Source organism: Myotis davidii, unplaced genomic scaffold (genome assembly GCF_000327345.1).
Source record: "Myotis davidii unplaced genomic scaffold, ASM32734v1 scaffold866, whole genome shotgun sequence".
NCBI classification, from domain to species: domain Eukaryota; kingdom Metazoa; phylum Chordata; class Mammalia; order Chiroptera; family Vespertilionidae; genus Myotis; species Myotis davidii.
In genome coordinates, this window is record NW_006297145.1 from 9,628 (window position 1) to 27,641 (window position 18,014).

Here is an 18,014-nt window from a genome sequence, read left to right on the forward strand (position 1 = left end):
AAGGGTGAGGGCAGGGAGGACTAGGCAGTGCCCGCCTGAGGGCGCTCCTGCTTTGGGCAGCCCCAGAGGCCCAGAGAGGGCCAACTCCCAGCCAGGGCTGCACAGCCAGGCTGGAGAGCCTGCTTTTCTGTGCCCATCTCACTGCGGGGACAGCTGAGCTTCCCAGAGGCCCATGGGGACTGGAGCCCCAGTCCAGAGCCCACTCCACCTTCCCTCCAGGAGACCCTGCCCTCCCCCATCACTGTCCTTTCTTCTCCCGCTGTCCTGTAGAATCTGTGCCTGCTGCTGGAGAAGCAGCACGACGAGGAAAGGAAGTAGGAAAAGGAGAGGTCCGAGACAGACACAGCATTGGATTAGGACCTCGGGGAGTTTGGGGGTCTATCCTGAGACCCCCACACACCCTGTGTGCCTCGGTTCTTTCCCTCAGTTGCACTAATAAAGTTTCTGCATTTGGAATAGCAGGTTGTCATTTGCTCACTCATTCATTCATTCACTCATTCATTCATGTTGAAGCCGGCGCCCCTGGCTGCAGAAGCCCCTGCTGTAACCCCCAGCACACATGCCAGGATGGACGATGGCACGTGATGTGGGAGCCCAGCTGGAGAAGGTTCCTTCTGCAGGAGGGAGAGTCTGGGAAGACTTCCTACAAGGGGCATCTCAACACCTGCTGTTCCTGCTACAAGCCAAGGGTCTGAGAGGACACTTTTGAGGAACATAAGGCAGAGGACCCTCAGTGGGATTTCAGGAGGATAAGGGGTGGAGAGGACTCAGGCACAGGGCACGGTGCTGGTCTTGAAGGACCTTATGGCAAACAGCACCCTGGCCATCTGGGAGGTGAGCTGGGTGGGGCCTGGCGAGTGAGTGCAGCTGCCAGGGCAGAGACAGGGGGAATGTGGGAAACACAGAAGCCACCAGAGGGAGGCAGGAAGAGTGGGAATGCACCCCCAACAGGCCCACAGGAGAGGGAGGCAGGAAGAGTGGGTATGTGCCCCCAACAGGTCCACGGGTGGGGAAGGGGCGAATGGCTTTGTCAACCTTCCACCCGACCAAACTGACTTTAGAAACCACAGGTCAACCGACATACACCACAAACTCTGGGAATGTTTTGGGGTTTTTTTGGCTTTTCCTTTGTGGTTTTCTGGCTTTTCCTTTTTTTTATGATCAATATTCATTCTTCTTCATTTGTCTCATAACGAAAATAGACTTTTCCAATGCCCCAAATATACAAATATCACTGATGCACACACATTCCAGAAAAGCTGAGGTACGTGCTGCTACGGGGTGGGGGGATAGGACACGGCCGGACAGGTAGCTGGCCACTGGCCCAATTCCACAGGGATCCCCAGGCCAGAGCGGGGGTCTCGAGATGAGGTGCAGAGAGGAGCCATGGAGGATGGTTCCTGGGTGTCTCCATCCCAGAGGCCCATGGGAAAGGCTGCTCCAATCACAGAGGAGCTGGGCGCAGGTCATTCTGGGGGCCCACACCCCAAGATATTCCAATGGTCCCAGAGGGTCCCACCTCCAGCCAGGTCTTTCCAGAGATGCCTAGGGCCAAGCGGCAGGTCCCAGGCCGGTGGCCAGGCTTGTGCCAGAGCCCCTGCCCCACCCCTTCTTATCTGGCCTCCTGAGGAGGCGGAAGCCCAGGAAATCTCCTCCGTGTAAGAAGTGTCCCCGTACGTAAAATGCATATTATTAGGGTGGACACGTGCAGGACACTGCCAGGGACTGCGTCTGGGCAACAGGTGGCCCTGGTCCCGGCACCTCCTTCAGGGGCTGGTGCCTGGGAAGCGGCTTCTCTTGATGAGCAGAGCTCTCCCATTTTGCAAACACGGAGACTGAGCAGCAGGGCCTGTGCTGGGGGGAGAACTCCTCATGAGGGGTCTTCATGGCTTTCATGGGAGACAGCAGCAGCTGCACGCCCACCTGTCCGCCATGTGTCTCTGCACCCCCAGTGCCATCAGAAGAGGCAGGAGCCCCGCAGGCTGTGGGCCTGGCACAGGTCGGCCGACAGGGAGCGGCTCATGTGCTTGGTGGTGGCGCGGACGCTCTCGGCTGCCTGGACAGCTCGGCTCAGGGCCTTGTTGAGCTCCTCCAGGTCCTCCAGGTCCAGCTGGATGGAGCGCCGGTGCCCTCCAGCTGCCCGAGAGGAGGCTGCGGGGGGCCACTCGGCAGCTGGTCGGGCTGAGGGGGTTGTGGGGGCTGAGGTAGGTCCTCCTGGAGGCGCATAGAACCTGAGGAGAAGAGGGAAGTGGCCGTTAACCGCAGAGAAGGCTGGGTGCAGCCAAGGAGCCCCAGGTTTGTAACCAACCCAGTTCTGAGCTCAGCTAGGCCACTGGCCCCTAAGCTCTGGGTCTCAGTTTCTTCACCTCTAAAATGGGAACAACAGAGGCAGCCCCTGTTGTGGAGAAGGGGGTGGGGGGCCCTGAAGAAGCATTTTACTTAAATGAAACATCAATGAGTTCAGGAGGCCTTGGCCTGAGTTGTTGGCTGGCACCCTGTAAACTCTGGTCTTACTGCCGATCCTCCACTTTCTAACTTGCATTGTTGTGCAGTGTACAAAGGGCTTTGCTGGGATCTGAATGGACGTCTCTCCAAAGAAGACACACAAATGGTCAACAAGCACCTGAAAAGATGCCCGGCATCATTAGCCATCAGATGCATGCAAATCACAACCACGTGAGGTGCCACTTCGTCCAGTTCAGTGGTTCTCCACCTTGGCTGCACATTAGAATCACCTGGGATTCTTTTTAAAATCCTGATTTCTGGGCCTCCTCCTTTGGAAATTGTTTCTTTGTTACTAATGTTGTGGCCCCACCCCAGAACAAAGAAACCAGGGGACAGCAGAGGCGCATGCAGCTTTCTAAAGGGCGCACAGGCCTCAGCCTCTGAGCATGCTCAGTCTTGCAGCTGGAGAACATTTAGGGCCCCACCAGCCCAAGTTGCAGCAGCATTAGAAGCACTATGGTTCCTGGGCACCCTCTATGCAGGATGGAGTGTCCGTACATTTATTAGTTCATTTCATCCCCACCACAGCCCATGTCACAGAGGAACAGGGACCTGCCCAAAACCATAACGCGGCTATGCTGGCCAGGACTGTCGGGCCCTGAGCCCGGGGCCTTTCTCCTCCCCCCTGGCCCATCCACGCCTGGGGACAGCACCCTGGTTAGTTCTGTCCACAGGTCTGAGCCTGGAAGGACATGGAACGGCCGCAGAAATAGGGACCCCAAGGTTACAGCAGACACTTGGAGTTTCTCCGGGGCCACCAAAGTCCAGGTGAAACCGTTCCTGCCCAGTGAGTGGGAGCACAGGCAGGGGCCTCCACCTGTGCCAAGGCCTGAGCACGCAGCACGGCCTCTCAGAATTGCCAGAACAGAAGGTTCCTGAAAGACTTGCCCGGACTCAGCTGAGAGTGACAGCCACACTGTAGCCAGAGCCTCATGGGGGACTGGGGCTCAATGGCGCCCTGCGCCTCTGCTCCCACCAGCCGGACACATCATACACGCGGGAGAAGACAAAGGGGTACATGCGCCCAGGTGCTCAGCTGCCTGACACGGCCCCATGCTAGTAATGAAGCAATTAGAAAGGCCGGGAGGGTGGGAACGGGGTTCTTACACAGTGGCTGACGGGTAAGGCATCACAGGTAGCGAGGAGATGTAGGCAAACGCAGGAGGGGCTGGTCCCGACGGCGCAGCAGCCAGATACCACAGTCCCGGGGGTGGCGCGGGCGGGGACCCCACCCGCTTGCTCCTCTGCTTGGGGCTGGAAGCAGAAGGTGCGTTCCTCCTTGTGGACTTTCCTGCCCCTGCCAGGTAAGGACACCAGAGAGACAGTATGACCACCTGGAAGATCTAGCAGAGAACAGAGGGTCCGCCCAGGGCCTGGCCTGTGAGAGCTGGACACGGGGCTGGCTGTGCTGGGAGTGCCCGGATTTGGGAGGTGAACCCTCTGCACAGCGTGCTCCAGACGGGACGGGGAGCGGGGGCAGCCGCCCTGCGCACCCCACATGGGCCCCAAGCCCCCACTGGCAGAGCTGAGGGAAGAGCCTGAGCCCTGTCCCTACCAGAGGTGGCTGCGTCTGGGCCGTCGCCCTCTGCGGGGGACCCAGGGGACCCAGCTTGACCACACAGGGGACATCGCGGGGCATCAGTGGGAGATGGTCCCAGTGGGTCCTTGGCGACAGCACCACCTGGAAGACCAGAAAGAGATGTGGGGTTGGGGGATTGTCTGAGGCATCAGGCCTGGAGCCTCCTAAGCAGACCCCCCCCCCCCCAAAGCACTGAGCTTCCCTCAGGAACCGTGCAGAGGACACAATACTGACGGCAACCATGACAGTGAGAAGCCACATTGAATGAGCCGGGCCGTCCGCTGAGGGCCTTCATGCATTATTTTATCAAATCCAACCAGCCACTGGGCTAGCTGCTGCCGTCACTCCACCCTTTACAGATGGAATGCTAAGTCTCAGAGAGGCTGAAGAATTCGCCAGGTTCTCAAGGCTGGGAGGCGGCAGTCCTCTGTCTGACCCCAAGCCCAGCTCTCCTGACTGCAGCCAGGGCCTGTGGTCCTTCCTCCACAGAGACCGGCCCCTCCTCCATGTGGGGGGCGGGGCCCACACTGCTCCCGGGCACCAGAGGGTCAGCAGAGGCCTCAACTTGCCCAGTTAGCAGGAGAGTGGGCTGCCTTGTTCTCTCCCAGGCAGATCCTCGATGCCCCCTCTGGGTCAGTTCCAGGGCCAGTCCACTTGTTCTTCAGGCCTCAGCTCAGCCATCGCTCCCTCTGGAAACCCTCCCACACACCAGGCTGAGTTACGTGCTCCTCAGCCGCCCTGTGCTCCCCACGCCAGCTCTGACCACTCCACTGTGTCATTGTCTAGAGCAGTGGTTCCCAACCTTCTGGCCCTTTAAATACAGTGCCTCCTGTTGTGACCCAACCATAAAATTATTTTCGTTGCTACTTCATAATTGTTATGTTGCTACTGTGACGAATCATAATGTAAATATCTGATAGGCAGGATGGTCTTAGGTGACTCCTGTGAAAGAGTCATTCGACCGCCAAAGGGGTCGCGACCCACAGGTTGAGAATCACTGGTCTAGAGGTCCTTGGGGACAAGGCTCAGCGCACAGCACTGGAAGGTGGTTAGTGAATGAATAAAGGAATGAATGAACGAGCAAATGGAGAGGACTATTGGAACTCCAACAAAGGAAGGGGACATAGGAAAGTGCTAGGGCTCTGGAGTCACAAGGACCTGGGTTCAAATCCCGGCTCTACCATTGTAAGCTATATGCCCCTAAGCAAATTCCTTGACCTCTCTGAGCTTCCCCACTCATAAAATGGACACAATAACAAAGCAGGCAAAACCTACTTCATAGAATTGCAAGGATTTATGTTTGTCAAACCCTTAGCATGATGCCCTGTATACAGTAGGGGATTAATAAATGTCAGCTCCATCATTATCATTATCATAATCATTATTATTATCATCATCATTATCATTATCATCATCATTGATTGAAAGACCCCAGAGCCCATCTCCAACCCTTTCATTATGGAAGTGGAACCTGAAGCCCAGATAAATTAGGAACTTTCCTAACGTCACACCGCAAGTCAGTGGGGAGAGCTGGGACTAGAACCCAATGTCCATATTCTCAGGCTACTGCTCTCCCCACGAGTCTTCCCTGTTGGGTTTGGGGGAAAGAATGGGAGTGGAGGGAGCAGGCAGGGGAGAGAACATGTAATCGCTGCTGCCAGCCCCCCTGCTGGTCACACCCTCCTAGTAGGACTCTTCAGGAGCTGCTTAAATCATGTCCATGGTTTCTCCATGTCAAGATCAAGGAGGGTGGCTTCAGGTCACAGAATGTGGAGCAACAGGTGTGAGGGCAGGACACCCTGGGAGGCCTGGGAATCCCAGAAAAATCCAGTTCCCAGGTCTGTAGCTTTGACCTGCCTCCAAGCTCAGGGCAGGCCCACATCTGGCCAGACATTACCCTCCCCTCCCTGCCCTGGCCACTGCCATCCCTTATCTGTGTCCTGGGTCCACACAGGCTGGCAGTGGGGACAGGAGACTGTGCTATTGCCTCTTGGGACAATCTTGGGGGGCAGAATATGGTACTCCTGGCCTGGGGGTGAACACAGAACAGGCGGTGTCAGCTTTCTACATAGCTGTAGGATTGAGGGGGGTTAGTTTAATGACCTCTCTGTCTCTCTATTTTGTGGGGACACACGATATATGTGCATAAATACGTATCCTATATAATAAAAGCCTAATATGCTAAGTGTCCAGTCACCCATTCAACCAATCAAAGCATAACATGCTAATGATATGCTAAGGCCACTCAACTGCTCGCTATGACATGCACTGACCACCAGGGGGCAGACACTCAATGCAGGAGCTGCCCGCTGGTGGTCAGTGTGCTCCCACAGGGGGAGCACCGCTCATTCAGAAGCCAGGATTACAGCTGGTGAGTGCAGCAGCTGTGGCAGGAGCCTCTCCCGCGTCTGTGGCAGTGCTAAGGATGTCCAACTGACGGCTTAGGCTTGCTCCTGTGGGGAGCGGTCCTAAGCTGTCAGTTGGACATCCCCTGAGGTTCTCCCAGACTTTGAGAGGGCGCAGGCCGGGCTGAGGGCTTCCCCGCCGCGCCCCATGCATGAATTTCGTGCACCTGGCCTCTAGTGTGTGTGTGTGTGTGTGTGTGTACACACATATATATAAAATATGTATATATATAGTGTATGTATATATATTTATAAAAATAAATATATGTGTACGTACATACATAACATGTACATAAAGACACATTGGCCTTTCTGATTATGGTGAGCTCTCTCAGGCTCATTTCATTTCAGATCCTACTTAGGTACCACCTGCCTAGTTCTCAACATACAGAAGTAATCAAGTAACCCAGGCTCAGTTAGGGTCCGAGAGCAAGCCAGGCAGATGTGACAAGCAGTGACAAAGAGCGTTGTCACTCTCCCCAGACCCGAGTAGCTGGCTGGGATGCGAATGGCTTGTGCATGGGGGTCATGCAGCGCGGAAGCAGCTGTAGCTAATCCCAGACCCACCCTAGAGTAATAACAGCTTGTGAGGGGCTTGCTGGGAGGACTGAATGGGGGCGTGTCCAGGAGGCAGGCTGCCCAACACCTGGCAGACACAAAGGGCTCGCTGTTATTGGAACGTTGGTCAGACTCTCAGATCCTGCCCCATCCCGTGCCCTGTTCATCTCGGAGTCTCAAATAAGATCTTCTGAATGTTGCCTGATTACTCCTCCTCCTCCTCGCCTCTGCCGTGCGGGGTGTCACACTGGGGTCCCCTGGACTCACTGTTGCTCTCACTTCTGCCTCCTTGGCCTCTGTCCACTCCACTGGGGCAGGGCACATGTCCCTTGTTTCCTGCCTTGTCCCCAGCGCCCAACAGGCGGATCTGAGGTTCACCCCTCTCCCTCCCAGTGAGGCGAGGGTGAGAGCCATGCCTATCACTCACTCACTAGCCATACAAGCGACACACTTGCTGTAAATGCTTGCTTGTTAGTGTCTTCTCCACTGGGCAGTCGGATTCATGAAGGCAGGCGCCCTATCCATATTTGTGTTCATGTTAAGCACTTTGAAATCCTACTGTGTCACCTCAAGCTTTACCAGGTGCCAGGTGCCTAGTGCGGAAGAGGAGAGGCCCCTGGGGAGTCAGACCTGAAGGTCCTCCTGGAGTAAACGATTCAGGTCCTGCAAACAGCAGGTGCCTCATAAAAACCTCTCTACCATGGCCCGGCGGAAAGGGCTTCCCCAGGACCAAGCATGGGCCCAGGCAAAGGGGAGGCAGCAGAAACTATCTGCTGAATGAACGAATGGACAAATGCACTGAGATTCACAGAGGCGATGCTCCCTGAAGTTTTCTGTATCACAGGACTCGTAGAAATGTAATATCTGAACGGCTAAATGGCAGAGACCACCATCCTGGGGGCCATACCCCTCCGCCCTGCCTTCTGCCCACCTGTATATTGACCCCGGAAGGTGACCCGTCCGGTGCTGCGCATTCGTCTCGTTTTGTCCCGAGCTGCCTGGGGGCTGTCCATGGTGATCCTGCCCTTCGGAGAGGACAGCCGGGGGGAGGATGGCTCAGACTCAGAACCTAGGGTGGAAAGAGGGGCATCAGAGGGCGCAGGCCGTGGGGCTCATGCAGCTCATCCAGATCCACCCTCAGTAATGACAGCTGACACACTGGGACCCCTGCCTTGGTGCTCAGCACTGGTCTTGACACTGCCCATAGTGTCCTGCACCCCCACAGCAACCCCTGGAGGCAGATGCTATCATTCCTGCACCGTTAGCTGTCCCTTTAATTGCACGGAACAGGTAAACAACCCGGTCAAGGTCACACGGCCAGGAAGGAGTGACCTGGGGCTGACCCCGGCCATTGATTCCAGAGCTGTGTGACTTCAGGCAAGTCCTCTGCACTTCTGGGCAAGGGTGTCCTTATCTGCAGGCTGTGCATAATAGGACCTGTCTTACAGGGAAGGTGAAGTGAGATTATCTAAAACAGATACACAAAAGCCTTCTCCAAGTTTTGTCTAAGCCTGTTGCTACGGTCCCTGAACAACAGGCCCAGACTGGCCTCGAGAAATCAGCCCTGGCAGGCGGTCACTTACTCAAGGACAGCCGGGGCACCTCCCGCGGCACCGAGGAGGACCTGGCTCGCCGCCTTCCTGCGGGGACAGGTGATTCTGCACCTCCAGGCTCACTGCACAATCTCTCTGTGGATTTACTAGCAAAAGAGAGAGAGAGAGAGAAAGAGCTGATGTCACCCGATGAGGTTTTATGCGGTGAGAAGGCCAACCCAGAAAAATATTCGTAATGGGAGGAGGAGAGCACAGTCCAAACTAAAGACCCTGCAGTTAGAATCACAGGAAGTGGCTCTGGGCCTCTCTGACCCTCAGTTTCCTCATCTGTCAAATGGGAATAATCAGAGCAATTACTTCAGAGGGTTGTTAGAGGATTAGTGAGACAAGGCCCATAAAATCCTCAGCCCTAGGGCCTCCCAGAGAAGCATTCAAAGTTAGCTGATTTCATGTTATCGTCATGAATGTCTGCTGAGGCAGTGGGTGAGAGTCCTGAAAATATTCACTAGTTAGGTGGTGAGTTCAGAGATATTCATTGTGTCACTTTATTATTAACACATATATTTACTATATTTTTATGCATCAAATATTACATAGTAAAAAAAGTAAGAGTGAGTGAATGATTGAGTGAACGAATGAGTAGATGAGTGAGAGAGGGGTGTGGCTGTGCACGTGTCCACATCTCTGGGGAGACCCAGAGGTCAGCCATGTCTACCTTCGGCGGCTGCCACCTAGGCACTGGGGTGGGAGTTTGGGGGTCACCCACCTGCCATAGTGGATGCCCCAGGCGGCTGGGGAGTCGGTTGGCCGGTCCCGAGCCCGGACAGAGTGGTTGAAGGTGGACGCTGGCTGTGTGGGGCTGCCCTGGGGCAGCTGGTGCAGGCTGTCCTCCAGCCGGAGCCGGAGCCGGGACACCTCCTCTTGCAGCTCGCGGATGGCCTGGCTGGGGTGGGGTGGAGACAGCAACGAAGGACAGATGCAGACAAGGGGAGCTCAGCAGCCCCGAGTGCTGCCCGATGGAGCAGCCTTGTCTTTCCTAGGAGGCACAGGGTCCAACCCCGCTGCCATCTGATTCTAGAACTTCCCTGTGTGTTCACTTTTCCTGCCACCATCTTTTATTTATTTATTTATTTATTTATTTATTTTGAGAGAGAGAGACAGAGAGACAGATAGACAGAGGGACAGGCAGAGGCAGGGACGGAGAAACTCCGATTTGTTGCACCACTTATTTGTGCATTCATTGGCTATTCCTGGTACGTGCCCTGATCAGAGATCGAACCCGCAACCTTGGTGTACTGGGACGACGCTCCAACCAATGCATCTCCCTGCCCAGGGCCTTGCTGCGCGTCTCGAACCTCTCTGCGATCATGCCCCGCACATTTGGTGAACAGAGCAGAAATGGCTCTGAGGTTCACCGGTCCTAACATGCAGGGCCTCTGAGTGGCTGTTCTGACCACTGGTGACCAGTTCTCAATAGAGACAAGGGAGCAGAATACAGAGGGCAGGGGCTGAGGTCTCCCTTTAACATCTGAATTCTGACCGGCCCTGGGCCCGGGCTGCCCTCCCTCTTTCCACCTCTGTCTGTAGCAATCCTCACTATCCACTCAGGCCCGGCCCCTCCCTCCTGGCTTCCCCCAGATGCCTCCTACGTGGTCCAAGCCCATCTCTCCGCTCCTGGCAGATGATGCTTGTCTACCTGCCTCCCTGGCCAGACAGTGGGCCATGGGCAGGCAGGAGCAGGCCTCCTGTCTCACAACCCGAGACCCTCACACCGCACAGGAGCTCTGGGAACGCTGCTGACCGGGACTCGGGGCTCCAAGAGGGAGCAGAGTGAAGGGGCTGCTGGAATCCCCTCCAGTCTTGCTCTCAGGGTGTCACTGGCACCCTGGCAGACAATCCCACCCAACACTCCCACTGCCACACACAACCCCCCTCCCGACTCCAACCCCAATGGAGCGTCCGAGTCTGGTTCGGTATGACCATCCTCCGGGCTGACGCGGGCTCCCCATCTATTGCTTGGGGCCAGCTTCCAGGATCGGGGCTCCCCTCAAGGATAGCACTTGCCTGGCGGCCCTGGGACCCATGGGTATCTCCTGGCACCACTGCCAGCAAACATCAACTCTCAGGTGGATGAGCGGAGGGAGTGGGAGGCCTCTCTCCAGCTCCTGCTGTGACCCCGCAGTGCGACCAAGGGCAGCTGGTCTCCCTGGCAATGCCCAGGGAGACGCTTGTTGGGGTTTCCAAGGCCAACTGTGAGGGTGGCGGCTGCTAGAGAGCCGGACTCTGTCACCAGTTAACCCCTGGCAGGCAGGACCGAGGCAGCTCCGGCAGCCTGCCCCTGCCCAAGGCCGCTGAACCAGGGCCTGGGAGTTGGAACACCCAGCTGGGTGTTGCTCTCTCTGGCGTCTTTCTATCAGGATCTCAATTTTCCTGACAATTCTTTAGTGACTCAGCTGACCCTTAAATTCATCTTTCCCTGCCAACTTACTCCCCCTTCTGGGTCCCCATCTCCATATCAGCATCCAACTGTGTGGCCTGCCAAAAATCGGACTCATTCTACATCCTACTCCTTCCCTGAACACCCAACTACCAAGTCCTTTGGGCCCAACGCCTAAATACCCTTTATCAGATGCCTCTCCCTCCCCTCCCATCCCCACCCATCACCTCTCTTCTGGGTGAGGCACCCTCTCAGTCTCCAGGCCTCCATTCCCACACATGTAACGGCCAGAGAACTCTTTCTAAGACGTCAGCCTGACCACGCCACTCCCCTGCTTCAGACCCCCTCACTGTGCTCAGGTGAGCCTGTACGCATTCATGAGTATTCAGGGAACACCTCTGAGCTGAGCCACCATCCAAACCTCTAACCGTAGCATCCAAGATCCCCCACCCAGGTCTCCCCATCGACCTCTCTGCCTTTACTGCTCAACACCCACCACCTCTCACTCAAGGGTCTGGCTAGAATGAACATTTGACTCCTCAAAGATGATGGTGCCCGCTCACCTCGAGTCCTTTGCACATGCTGTTCCCTCTGCTGGGATACTCTTTCATGACTCTTCCTCTGATCTCGGCTGAGATACCACTTCTTCCAGGAAGCCCTCCCTGAAGCCTCTGGCTGAGCTAAATGCCCCTTCTCTGTGTTTCCACAGCCCGTCGAGCCTCTGCCATCACTGAACTTACCACACTTAGGGGGGGCGGGGGGGACCACCTGTTTCTTTGTCCATCTTACAAGATGGGAGCCTCATGAGGCCAAGTACAGTGTCTCGTCCACTATTCTATTCCTACGCCTCGAATTCCCATGCGAATGTCAGGGAGACCGCAGGGGTACGCTCACTAAACTCAGGCCTGGAAGCCAAACGCCAGCCGCTGGACCTGACTTTACAAAGACAGCAGCACACACGGCCCCATGATTGCACAAGCCGTGGAGATTTCGGGTGGTTACTGCACAACTGTCTCCCCGGTGCACCCCAGAATTCTGCGGCAGACACCCCGTCCCAGCAAAGGCCTGAGATGGATCACTGGGCCAAAAGCAACTCAGAGGAGAGGTAAGACAGCTGACCAACCTATTTCCCCATTTCTGCTCCACCAAGCAAGGAACTACTTTCTTAGCAGAAAAACTGTGCTTGGATTAAGAAGAGAAGTGAAAAACAGTCTCGCCCGGCCAGGGTGGCTCCGTGGTAGAGCATCAACCCACGCACCAGGAGGTCACCAGTCGACTCCTGGTCAGGGCACATGCCAAGGCTGTGGGCTCGATCCCCAGCAGGAGGCGTGCAGAAGGCAGCCTATGGATGTTGATGCATCCATGTTTCTACCTCTCCCTCTCCCTTCCTCTCTCTCTAAAAAAATCAATAGGAACATATTTTTTTTAAAAAAAGAAAGAAAAAGTCTCTTCTTAGTTCATACAATGAATGCATAAACTGCAGAAAACACATCCCTGGCTAGTGCAGACATATCTTGGGAGGGACATGATGGGGGGCAGGAAGAGAGGTTTCAGCACCCGAAAGGTGACCCTCCAGGTCATTTCCCACTGGTGGAGACGTGTCATTGAGGTCCCACCGCAATAGCCTGGGAGGCGGGAGCCAGCGTTAGATGTGAGGGCTGAGCAAGCCCCTGCCTCCCCCGGCATCACTCTCTGGTCTCTGTGACGACCTTGAATCTGCAGTGCCCAAGCACCTGACTTACTCTCGCCCTGTCCTGGTGAGGAGGGTTGAGGTGCTGTCTGCCGGTCCATGGGGCAGAGCCGCCGCTGCCGGGCCCTGGGTGGAGGCTGGACTGCTTCCCGTGCTCGGGTGGAACTGCTCCGAAATCCGCTTTCGCCCCTCCAGCTGCGAGCCAGGGGCCACTGGGGGGGGGGGGCAGAAGGAGACCAAAGGGAGTTAAGTGGAGAAGACGCTCACTGTGCAAACTTGTATGGGTGCAAGAATGGGGGGTGAAGAGACAGTGCCCGGCTGAGGTCACAAATGAAGTTCCTGATGAGGTCAGTGACCCACCAACCTCAAAACCAGAAGACGTGGTTTCTGCTGGGCGTTTGGAGCGCTAAGCTCGGCCTGCTAAGCTCCTGGTAATTAGCACGCCCCTCACAGCCCACTATTTTGGCATCAGATCCAAGCCTCCAGAACCCGCCCCCCCCCACACACACACACACAAAGAGCTCATTGTTCCTCACGTGGGTCCCCCAGACTCTGTCGTGCATCTCACTGCCGTTCTGGAATTGGCTTGGAGCCTCCGCCTCTCTCAGAAATGAGTCAGACCTTTGCCTATGAGCGTGTTTTGGGGGAGGACGTTCATCACTTTAGCCTCCCAAAGGGGCTAAGACCGCTAATCTGGCCCATGGGTTAACAACAGTGAGCCCTGGGAGTCTCAGTAGGTAGAGGAACAAACCACAAATAAGTGGGACAGTCTAGATCAGCGGTTCTCCACCTGTGGGTCGCGACCATCGGAAAACACATAGAGCAGATCAGATATTTACATGACAATTCATAACAGTAGCAACATTACAGTTATGAAGTAGCAACGAAAATAACTTTATGGTTGGGGGTCATCACAACATGAGGAACTGTATTAAAGGGTCGCGACATTAGGAAGGTTGAGAACCACTGGCTAGAGAAACCTTCAGAGAGTCATGCAGACTGAAGAAGCCAACCCCAAAGTATTTATATTATCCAACTCCATTTACATAACATTCTGGAAATGACAAATTATAGGCAGGAAGACAGATGAGTGGCTACCAGGAGCTGCGGAGAGCGTGGAGGCGGGAGGGAAGTGGGCGTGTCTATACTGGTAAAGGGGCAACAGAGCGGGCCTGGGTGGAAGGATCGGACAGAGTCCGTGTCAGGATCCGGCTGTGACATTAGGGGAACCTGGGCGAAGGGCACGTGGAATCTCAGTGTATGACTTCTATGATTAATTAATAAAACTTTAAGTTAAAGTTTCATTTAAAAAAATTTAAACGATGAAGCAAAACTAATCTGAGGTTTTAGACATCGGAGCAATGGTTCCCCTTGCGGGGGGGCAGGAGCGATGCAAGGGGCTGGAGGGGGTGCCGAGGCGCTGATCATGCTTCGTCTCTTGGTCTGTGTTCACTTTGAGAAAACACATCCATTTGGGTTCTTTCCTGTATGTTTTATTTCAGTAAAAAGCCCACATGCATTTTTAAATGTAAAAAAATAATTAGAGATAGATTTTATAGACAGGGAAAGTGTTCATGATACAGTGATTAATGGGGGGAAAGGTTATCAAACATTCATCTATAATATGATCCTACTTCCATTTTAGGTATATGTAAATCAGCACACACACGTGTGCACACACATGTGTGCATACACATGCGCACACACACATATACTCACATACACGCGCGCGCATGCACACACACACAAGTGCACACGCGCACACACACACACTGGCATAGAAAGCAGCCCGCAGGTTCTAAAGCAAAATGTCAGCACGGACAGTTTGCACTGTATTTTTTTCTTTTGTTCCCTTGTGTCCTTCCTGCCTGCAATTTCAAATTTTCCTACAATGAGCCTGTATGATATTTTGTATCTTAAAGGGTAATGCACGTTTTTTGTGGGTTTGATTTCTTTAATCCAGGCAATCCGGCCCCCGCCAGGCCCTGGCCAACCCAGGTACATCCACTCACCCATCTCGGCTGCCACTGCCGGCTCCAGGAGGAAGCTGGGTGCCCTCTGGCAGAGAGGGCTGTCCCGGGTGGAGGGGTGCCTCTGGGCTCGACTCCTGGGCGTTCTCGGCTCAGTGGCTCTTCTGGGGATCGGCGGACCCCTGGTGTGGGGGTGGGAAGCTGCATCCCGGGGCACAGAAGCAGTGAAGGGCTGCGCTAATGTCCCTGGGGTACTAGGGGATCATGGAGGGAGACACACGGTGAGGTCACATAGAGAGAGGCCACAGCCTCTGAGCCCCTCCACACCCTAAACCAACGGCTCCGGACTTTAGGACTGTGCACCCTGGAGATGTCTTTCTGAGGACGCACCCCATTACACATGCCTGTACCACCCGCCAGCTGCCCACCTGCCCACCCATCTGTGCAAAATTAAAAAGCTCCATTTTGTTTTTGGAGATACACAGAGAAGCAGAATTTCCAATCCTTTCTTCCCCTGCGGCCCCAGTTGCCATGGGGGTCCCCGTGGGGCCAGTCCCTGGCACTGAGGCTCCATCACTCACCTTTCACCTGAGTCCCTCCACCCTCTCTCTTCCCCGGGTAGCCATCCCAACTGCCCTCTGTCCTCGTCTTTTGCTCGCCTCACGTCACCCTCCCAGTTTCTATTATTCATTCACTATTCGCTCAGTTATGTGCTCGACACATCCTTCTCGCTAACTGGCTGAATGACACTGGGCAGTCCCTTTCCCTCTCTGAGCCTCAGTTCCCCCATCAATAAGATGGGGGCGAGGAAGCATTGTTGGGGGGATGAGGGAAGGCTCTAAGAATGCCCAGACCATCAGCCCCTGCTCTGGGCTCAGAGGCCCCTCGATTCCCAGGCGTGTGGCACTGAGGGGACAATGGTGGGGTCCCCGGGGTACCTGATGTGGGAGAGCCGATGCTCTGGGGTCTGCGTTAGGGGCGACACTCTGCTGGTTTCTGAGCCCACAAAGCCACTGTCGGTCTCGGGGGATGCCATCCAGGACTCCTGAAAGAGGCAGTGTCCCTTTAAGTCCGAGGAATGTACTGGCGGCAGACTGGGAAGACTGGGAAGACTTCCGAGTCCTGGCCTGGGGCCTCACATTCCAGAGGCTGACAGACTGGACTCGGGAGACTGGCCCAGCTCCCAAGAGCCAGGCCCAGGGGTGAGGGTCCCCAGGTGTGGAGTCCCATGAGCCCCAGTCCAAAAGCAGGCACTCCACACCCTGAGAGGACCCTGAGGGGGTCCCCCCTTCCCTGAGGAATGGGAGCCACGGCCCTGGGGAGGGGCCCTGCAGACTCCCGAGCTAAGGAACAGAAAGAGGGGAAGGCGGTCCCATTATGTGGAGAGGAGGCTCATTTCCGTGTCCCCTGGCCTGAGCTAGACACCATGGTCCTCTCTGACTGCAGAAATGCCCCGTGAATCGGAAAAGGAACCCACCACACTCCCTGCACACCCGGGCTCACGTGCAAGGCACAGAGCACAGATAGTGAGCCAGGGCCTGTCCTCACGCTCCAGTGCGGATGCCTTACCACGGCATTAGGACGACGTGTGCGTGTGCATGTATGTGTGCGTGTGTGTATGTGTGCGCGCGCGTGTGTACGTGTGCGCGCGCGTGTGTGCGCGTGTCTGTGTGTGATTCTCTGGGAATAAGTCACATTCCGTAACACAAGTCACATTTCCATAATGATCTGTGACCCCTGTTTACAGTTTAAAATCCCTGCTCCAATGGCACACACAGGGCATGGAGTCCAGAACCGTCCCCCAGCTGTGCTAGGTGGGCTGGGGGGGCTACAAGCTCTCAGAGGAGGAACAGGAGATGCTGGCAGAGAGATGGGGCGAGGGAGGCGAAGGCAAAGAGGTGGCACTGGGCCTAAGCCCTGTCTGTTGGGCAGGATGGTGACTGGCAGCGACAGGAGCAGACATTCCCAGAAGGAACCGTGTGAGCAAAGGTCTGGGGGCAGAAAGCTCCCAGAGGCTGAGCCCATGCCCCTGGTCACCTACCTCCAGGTGCCCACCAGCCTGGCGGAGAGACTTCTGTGCGAGGCGCTCGGAGATGCCGCTTCCCTCCAGGCTGGTCAGACTGCTCTGGTGGGACGCCGCCGGCTTGGTGCCCCGGGAGTGGGGTGGCCTACCAGGGCCCGGGGGAGCTGCCTCGGCCTGGCCCAGGCCCAGCTGGTGCCCATCTCCGGCCATGGATGCATGGAAGCCAGCTGCTTTCACGGACACTGACTGCCCCACAGCCTCCCTGGCAGAGGAGGAGAGGGTGTCAGACCTGGAGTGAGCCGGGCAGCCCTGCCCTGGGAGTCAAGCAGTCCAGGGCACAAGCTCTGGTCAGACACCCTGGGTGCCCACTCTGGCTCTGTCACCTTCTAGCTATGTGACCTTGGGCAAGACACCTCCCCTCTCTGAACCTCATTTTTCTCGACTGTAAAATTCGATGCCAAAAGAATGCACCCCACACACCGCAGGCGAAACAGCGTGGAAACAGATGAGTGAAAGCAGCGTTTCCCAGGCCTCGGGAATCTGCACCCCATCCTCCCTCTGTCAGCCATTTCCACAAACGCCCGTCTACCGGTACTCAGAAAGGCTTCGTCCCCATTATAAACGGAAGACCGATATTTTGTGTTGCAAAGAGAAACTACCTTTAAAATAAACAGGAAGACAATATTGTTGTATTCTACCGACATAGATCCTTTTGCCTACTGAAGGCTCAGGCCCGAGACCTGCTTCGTTTCTATCTCTATCTCTATCTCTCTCTAAAGGAAGCCCAAAAAAGACATGTTAGTACTCATTCAGACTCTCCTGGATGCACTTTGATGGTCAGACTGACAAGGAGAAGACTGTGTTTAATGCTGCGTCTCACCTCCTGAAACTCACATCCCACAACCCAAAGCCAAGTCAAGCGCTGTCAATGGGCACGTCCCACATTCTGGAGAGACGCTGAGCTACAGGCCAGGAAAGCCGTGTCCACACCGTGAAGAGGGGCCTCACTAAGACAGTCAGCACCCTTGTCAGAGCGGGTCTGGGGCAAGTGGGGGAGGCTCACAGACATACTCGAGGGGGGTCCCGTGAGTTCTCTCCACCCGCACCGGGAGCTGCCGTGAGGGAAGCCTGGTGGTCTGTGCTTTCCCCGGAGCTGAAGCTGACCCGTCCACTTCCAGGGTTCTGCCCTGCTCCTCTTCCTCCCCCTCCTCCTCCGCCCTCATGGCTTCTGGGAGGGACTTCACACTGAGGTACCTGCAGAAGGACAGACACCGGGGGGGGGGGGGGGGGGGGG

At 55.7% G+C, this 18,014-nt stretch overlaps 2 protein-coding genes across 5 annotated transcripts in view; one reads left to right on the top strand and one right to left on the bottom strand.

Annotated features, from left to right (window-relative positions):
• LOC102757082 (alpha-1-acid glycoprotein-like) overlaps positions 1–318 on the top strand; it is a gene marked incomplete at its 5' end in the record, with an annotated part of 9,717 nt that extends 9,399 nt beyond the window's left edge. The window contains one exon of the mRNA XM_006772887.2: positions 271–318. Coding sequence (XP_006772950.2) covers positions 271–318 — 48 coding nt within the window. The remainder of the gene's footprint in view (positions 1–270) is intronic.
• A 1,091-nt stretch (positions 319–1,409) lies between these two features.
• The window catches only part of AKNA (AT-hook transcription factor), a 49,941-nt gene continuing 33,336 nt past the window's right edge, over positions 1,410–18,014 (bottom strand). For 2 of the 4 annotated variants that reach the window (XM_015569896.1, XM_006772875.2), the window contains 12 exons: positions 17,792–17,974; positions 16,739–16,982; positions 15,636–15,742; positions 14,740–14,951; positions 12,780–12,939; positions 9,367–9,543; positions 8,631–8,746; positions 7,979–8,116; positions 6,022–6,113; positions 4,061–4,190; positions 3,613–3,802; positions 1,410–2,231 (listed from right to left, as the gene is read on the bottom strand). In XM_015569896.1, coding sequence (XP_015425382.1) covers positions 1,958–2,231; positions 3,613–3,802; positions 4,061–4,190; positions 6,022–6,113; positions 7,979–8,116; positions 8,631–8,746; positions 9,367–9,543; positions 12,780–12,939; positions 14,740–14,951; positions 15,636–15,742; positions 16,739–16,982; positions 17,792–17,974 — 2,023 coding nt within the window. In that variant the 3' untranslated portion in view covers positions 1,410–1,957. Of the gene's footprint in view, positions 2,232–3,612; positions 3,803–4,060; positions 4,191–6,017; positions 6,114–7,978; positions 8,117–8,630; positions 8,747–9,366; positions 9,544–12,779; positions 12,940–14,739; positions 14,952–15,635; positions 15,743–16,738; positions 16,983–17,791; positions 17,975–18,014 lie in introns of all 4 variants that reach the window. The other 2 variants (XM_006772874.2, XM_015569897.1) reach the window with 2 other exon arrangements.